The sequence below is a fragment of the Chiloscyllium plagiosum genome, chromosome 7 (genome assembly GCF_004010195.1).
Source record: "Chiloscyllium plagiosum isolate BGI_BamShark_2017 chromosome 7, ASM401019v2, whole genome shotgun sequence".
NCBI lineage: Eukaryota > Metazoa > Chordata > Chondrichthyes > Orectolobiformes > Hemiscylliidae > Chiloscyllium > Chiloscyllium plagiosum.
This window is the reverse complement of record NC_057716.1, coordinates 39,358,274-39,365,374: the sequence shown is the minus strand read 5'-3', so window position 1 is coordinate 39,365,374 and position 7,101 is coordinate 39,358,274. Positions and strand designations below refer to the sequence as shown.

Here is a 7,101-nt window from a genome sequence, read left to right as displayed (position 1 = left end):
CTTGTAGTTCTGCAGCCAGAACAGGACCGGGCGTGGGCGCTGGTTCGAGCCGGGCCCGCGTATTGCGACCCGGTAGGCCCGTTCTACCCTTACCTGGCCTGATCCAGCTTCCAGATTTAAAAGCTGTGGCAGCCACTGCTTGAGGAAAGCTTTAAGCTGGCCTTCCTCTTCCCGTTCGGGAAGGCCCAGCAAACGAATATTTTTTCGACGATCTCGATTATCGAGGTCATCAGTGTGATTCTCTAAGGTCCGGACTCGCTGATCGAGAGTCCGGACCTGATCCACGGCCGATTGCGCTGTAGTTTCGGAGGTCGCGGCCTTTAACTCCGCCCCTCCGACTCAGCGCTCGATTTCCTGGATGTCTCGGTCGTGCTTCTGCAGCGCGGCCGAGAGTGAGTCCCATCGATTTCGGGATTCTTCAATGAAAGCGTCGATCTTCGCGTCCAGTTTGGAGATCATTTCGACAAGGCTTGTCACCGTAGGTAAGTCCCCCGGGGCGGCTGTGGACGCCTCAGCTGCAGCTGGAGGGGGTGCGGGAGGGGTTCCTGCTTGTTGAGAGCCGCGGGCTCCCTTCCCTTTAGTCATTTTTACTAAAGATTAGATTGTTTAAGTTCACTATTAAACAACTAATTAAATTAAACAGCTATTATAAATGATTTGGTGAGTGTGGTGGGGGTGGGTGACCCACTTTACCCAAGTCTTGGATCTCCCGAACATCATAGTTAATGGGAAGAATGAGTTAATGTCTGGTTCCAAGCTCAACAGTTTCAGATTTGGGTAAGGCTATACTTTCAACTGCTTCCGCTGTTTGCCTTCAACCCTGAAGTGTTGAAAATCTGATCTCATGGTTGTGTAAAGCAACATGAATCTAAACTTGAAGAGTTCATCTTTACAACTGTGATCACCAAATCTATTTCTGATAGATGATTAACACCACAATAACTGCAGATACACAATAATCATATATTATTAAAAAACAGCAAATAAAATTAAAATCTTTGCATTCATCACTTTGCCCTCAACATATCATATTGGAGGATCAGTATTTACCTTCAATAGCAGGACTGTACTGAGACATAACATTACTGGCTAGAGTTGGAAGCGACACAGCAACAAACACCATGAGGAGGCAGGCAATTTTATATTCCTCCTCTGGACTAATGTTCTCTGTCAATAATTGAAAGAAATATTAATTAAAATAAGAGAGTTTGTAACAAGCAAAAAACAATTACTCAAATTCATGTGCTTTTCACTCTTTTCTAAACTGTTCCATTAAAAATTCCAAATACACCTGTCAGGATATTTACACAACATCAGCACTACTGAAATGCATCAAAAAAAGTAAGTTATGTGCTGCAATGTGCAGCAGTTCTGATGAAAGGTCATTAAGCCGAAATATTATTTGCATCGCTCTCCAAAGATGCTGCCAAACTCACTAAGCACTTTCCAACATTATTATTATAAATGCACATCTTTCAGCAAACACATCATGTGAATTTAAGACATTTCACCTGAACATTGAAGCAGAGTACATAGTCAGCAGAGTCCAGCTGACTAGTGAGATAATAGCATATTGATGGGAAAAAAAAAGTCCTGGAAGTAGAAGGAAAATGAAGGAAAACTAAGACTAAATGTGTAAATACTGATGTAAAATTTGTGAAGGTCTTCAGAGATACTTTAGCAATCCAAGCACAGCCTGTATGTTTCTTTGTATATGACTCGAGATCCATTAAGAATTACAACTTCTTCTCCAAATTTTAAGAGGTAAATATTTGGGAAAGCAGTCCCTAAAGGATGGAATTCCACTGGCAACTTGTGTTAGCAATAGTACATTATTTTACGACGTTGAATTTTTCACTACCATTGAGCTTTTTTGCAGGGACAGCTATGGAAAGGTCAATAATCACAGACCCACAAATGGAAAATTTCTTCACTGCTTATTTATTAAATGCACCCACTGTCCTGGTTACAGGAAGTTACAGGTTTGTTTAAAATTTAATTAAGTCTAACTTACAGAGGTCATAAGTAAATATTTATAGCTGTACTGATACCCAGATAAAATTTCCAGCTTGTCTACAAGACAGAAACTAGAATACTAATCAAGATGAAGAGCATCAGAGTAGAATTATATTTTTTTCCATGCAGCGGTTATGAATCAACAACTTCCAGAACAATTGCACAGTCAACTCCTGTGCTGCCAAAAAAAAATAAAAGCAAGAATTTTATCTGTGCTTGTAAATGGATTTATGATTTCACAACACCATTAGAACAAACCCAAACAGAATGCCTCAACTCTACTTTCACAATACTTCATTCAGTACTCTATTTCACTCACTTCATTTTAAGAGCTTAGACTGCCATATTTCTGTCAAGTTTTGGGCAGTAAAAAGAAGAGAAAGTTTTAATCTCAATAGCCTGGGCTAACTTAAAACGTGATTTAAATTAACAAATTTGCAGATGATACAAAGATAAGTGGAGTGGCAGGTAATGTTGAAGAAGCAGAAAGACTGCAGAAGGACTTAGAGAAGCTAAAGGTATGGTCAAATAAGTGTCAGGTGGAATACAACGTAGGAAAGTGTGAGGTCATGTACTTTGGTAGAAGAAGAGACAAAGATTATTTTCTAAACAGGGAAAGGTTTCAGAAATTTGAATCACATGGACTTGGGAATCCTGGTTCAGGATTCTCAAAGTTCAGTTGGCAAGCAATTAGGAAGGCAAATGCAATGTGAGCACTCATTTCAAGAGGCCTACAATACTAGAGCAGAAATATACTGCTGAGATTGCATCAGGACCTGGTCAGACTTCATTTGGAATACTGTCAGCAATTTTGAGCCCTGTATCTAATGGAAGAGGTGCTGACCTTGGAGGTGGCCCAGAAGAGGTTTACAAGAACGATCCTGGGGATGCAGGGTTGTCAGGTGAGCAACAGTGGAGGGTTCTGTGACTGTACACAATGGAGTTTAGAAGGATGAGGGGGAATCTGATTGAAACTTACAGAATACTGAGAGGCCTGGAAAGAATGGATGTGGAGAAGATGCTTCCACTAGTAGAAAGTGAAGTAGGACCTGAAAGCAGAGCCTCAGAATCCTGAGAGTGGAAACAGGCCCTTCAGTCCAACAAGTCCACATCAGTCCTCCGAAGAATAACCCACCCACACCCACCTATCCAAATATTCTATATTTACCCCTGACTAATGCATCTAACCTGCACATCCCTGAACACTATGGACAATTTAGCATGGCCAATTCACCTAACCTGCACACCTTTTTGGATTGTGGGAGGAAACCGGAGCACCCAGAGGAAACCCACACAGACACTGGTAGAAGGTGCAAATTTCACACAGACAGTCACCCAAGGCTGGAATTGAACTAGGTCCCTGGTGCTGAGGCAGCAGGATAACCACTGAGCCACTCCAAATGATGACCCTTTCCTGCTAAGTTGAGGAGGAATTTCTTCTGCTGCAGGCTGGTTAAGCTGTGGAACTCATTACCACAGAGGGCTGTGAAGCCCAAGTCATTTAGTGTATTGAAGACAAAGACAGATAGGTTCTTGATTACTAAGGAGATCAAGGTAGGGATAAGGCAGGGGAATGGGATTGAGAAACATATCCACGATCGAATAATGGCATACTTGTTAGGCTGAATGGCTAATGCTGCTCCTACATCTTATTAGCAGTATGTCTTTCCACTGTACCAGCAAATGGTGCACTTCTATAGATTTTAGTTCACTTTTTAAAATATACAGTATACATTTGAGTAAATTCTGAGGGAATAAAGAAAATGTGATACACATTCATAGACATTTTGCATCGAAGGTGGTGGAAAGTGCTCATTTTACTTACAGTTTCAATTCCCTTGAGTCAATTTTCAACTGATGCAGATTGGCAGGAAAAAATTGAATGAAACTGACTTACTGTCATATTCCACCTAACTTCAGCTTTGGGAGGGAAGAGGAGGGACAGCTGGAAACAGGGGTATAGTCTCTTAAGTCAAAATGTATGGCGCTGGAAAAGCACAGCCAGTCAAGCAGCATCTAAGGAGCAGGACAGTAGACGTTTCGAGCATACGCTCTTCATCAGAAACGTTATGGGGGTGGGGGGGGATGTAACTGCACGGGATCAATGTCGATTTCACCAGTTTCTTAATGTCCCCTCCCCTATCTTATCCCAGATTCAACCCTCCAATTTGGCCTGGCCTTCTTGAATTGTCCTACCTGTCCATCTTCCTTCCCACCGAACTGCTCCACCCTCCACTCTAACCTATCACCATCACCCCTCCACCTTCATCTACTTATTGCAGTCCCAGCTACTTGCCCACTCCCACCGCCCCCAGCCCACCCTCTACTATTTATCTCTCAGTCCCCTTGGGGCCACACTTCACATTCCTGATGAAAAGCTTATGCTCGAAACATCAACTCTCCTGCTCCTCAGATGCCACCTGACCTGCTGCTTGTCCAGCACCACACTTTCTGACTGTGATCTCCAGCATCTACAGTCCTCACTTTCTCAGAATTGAGTATAGTCTCTTAAGTCTGAGACAGAGAAATGCTATGAATCTTGGAATTCTCTACCACAAGGGATTGTGGATATTTCTTAATAAAGATATTCAAACTGAGATAGACAGATTTTTAATGTCTCAGGAAATTCAAGGATAGGTGAGATTAGGAAATGGAAATAAGGCCAAAGATTAGCCATTTTGTAATGAACAGTAGAGCAGGTTGGAGTTTTGTCCTGCTCCTATTTCTTATACTCAAGTGGGGTGATGCAACCAAATGTGGGCACCACAGCATTTGAACATGTCAATGCTCTACAGTGAATAAAGAGAGAATTGAGGACAATGTTTCCAGTGATGAAAGATTTTAATTATGCAGACAGATTGGAGAAGCTGTGCTTTCTCTCTCTAGACAAGACAACGTTAAGGGGAGACATGGAGAGTGTTCAAAACCATGAGAGGTTCCATTGGCAGAAAGGTTGAGAATCAGAAGATGCAGGCGTACAGTGATTGACAAAGAATCAACATGAACAAGAAGATTTTCTTTTTAAAAACAAAGTAAGTGGATAGGATCTGGACTGACTCAGTAGTGACTTTCAAAAAGGATTTGGATAAACACCTGAAAGGGAAATAAATTGCAGAGTTACAGTGAGGGGGTCAGGGAATGGAACTAACAGAATGGTCGCTGTAGACGGTCAATGTGAACATAATGGCCAAAAAGGTAACTTTATATGACAGAAACAAATTTGAAAAGAAAATGTCTGGCTCAACACAATGATTCACTAGTCTCCAAAAGGAAATATTATAATGAAATGTGGTACTTTTGTTTCTCACGTGTATGAAGTTGGACAAATTGAAGTCTTATTGACCCATTTAGATAACATTGACTGAAATGAAATTCTTATTAACTGGTCTTCAGTTTAAAAATATTTTTCCAATGTGCTTCATATTGAAAAACTAAAACAAACTGATTATAACTAACATTGTGTGCGCAAAAATGAATCAATGGTTCTAGAAGTTGCAAATGCAATTTCTCTAAAAAGTGGCTAAAAAGTATAATTTTCTGTAAACTTTGTCCCGTTTCCACATAGTTTCTACTTGGGTGAGTTCCAGAGATTTTTTTTTTTAAGATCCTTGCACGTGCACTACACAATCTTCCATTACCTGCTCTCTTTTAGCAAACATTTAATCTTGCAGTCAATATCAAATTAATGAAAGCAGAATTGAAAGAAATGTATTAACGACACTGACCATGAGACACTTGGAAATAATTCTGGAAAACGATTTAGGTATACTTACTTTTAAGAAACATCAAATATTTTATATTAAACAGTAAAAATATCTTATAGTTAGTATGATATCTCCAAACCCAGATACTCCAATTTCTGAGTTTTAGTGACATTGGCATCAAATAATTTCCTTTTATATTGGTATTGGTGTGCCATTGAGTAGATTACTGCTAAGAGAAAAAGCAGCCCACTTGGCCTTTCAAACCTGCTCTGACACAATAATATTGTGGTTGATCTAACTGGGAAGGTAAATTTTCCTTTTAAATACTTACCTCATGAATAGGTGGTTCAACAGGAGGGGATGCTGTCACAGGGACTGATGGGCACGTGAACAGATATATTTAGGCTCTGGCCAAACCCAAGACACTACATGTATGTAGTGTCTCCCATCTGTCCTCCTCCCCAAAACAAAAAAAAACTGTGTGGAGAGTTGGTAAAGTAAGGCTTTTTTTTCCATTTATTCAATCTCTGGGCATTTTAGAGCAGAGGGGAATGGATGCTAGGGCAGTTGCATGGTCCTTTTGCAGGATGGGGGAGGTAAGGATCACCACAAGTATCCCTGCTCAATTTGCCTGTGAGAAGTGCACCCAACTTCAGCTCCTCACAGACTGTGTAAGGGAACTGAAACTGGATGAACTTTGTATCATTCGGGAGGCTGATGGGATAATAGTGAGGAGTTATAGGGAGGTAGTCACACCTAAGTTACAGGATAAAGGCAACCGTCAGGAGAGGGAAAGGGAATAAACAGACCATGCAGGGACCCCCTCTGGCCATTCCCCTCAATAAGTATACTGTTTGGATACTGTTGTGTGTGTGTGTGTGTGTGTGTGTGTGTGGGGGGGGGGGGGGGGGGGAGAAGAGAAGGGAGAACCTACCAGGGGAAGGCCACAGTGGACAAACCTCTGGCACTGAGCCTGGCTCTGTGGCTCAGAAGGGAAGGGTAGAGAAAAAGGAGAGCAATAGAGATCGGATACTCAGTCGAGAGAGGAACAGACAGGAGATTCTGTGGTCGCAAGCAAGACTCCCGGGTGGTACTTTGCCTCCTGGGTGCAAGGTCAGGAATGTCTCTGATCGAGTCTACAGAATTCTGAAGGGGAAGGGAGAGCAGCCAGAAGTTGTAGGACACATTGGTTCAATGACATAGGGAGGGAAAGGAAGGAGGACCTGAAAAGAGTATAGGGGGTCACGTTGGAAGCTAGAAGACAGGACGAGCAGAGTATTAATCAGGATTGCTACCAGTGGCATGTGCTAGTGAGGCTAAGAATAGAGAGCGAGTACAAATGAACACGTCGCTGTCGGACCGGTGTAGGAGAAAATATATC

At 41.8% G+C, this 7,101-nt stretch overlaps 1 protein-coding gene across 5 annotated transcripts in view; it reads right to left on the bottom strand.

Moving 5' to 3' along the window:
* Positions 1-7,101, bottom strand: part of nckap1 (NCK-associated protein 1) — a 214,952-nt gene that overhangs the window by 20,882 nt on the left and 186,969 nt on the right. For all 5 annotated transcript variants that reach the window (XM_043693453.1, XM_043693454.1, XM_043693456.1 and 2 more), the window contains one exon: positions 1,051-1,167. In XM_043693453.1, coding sequence (XP_043549388.1) covers positions 1,051-1,167 — 117 coding nt within the window. The remainder of the gene's footprint in view (positions 1-1,050; positions 1,168-7,101) is intronic.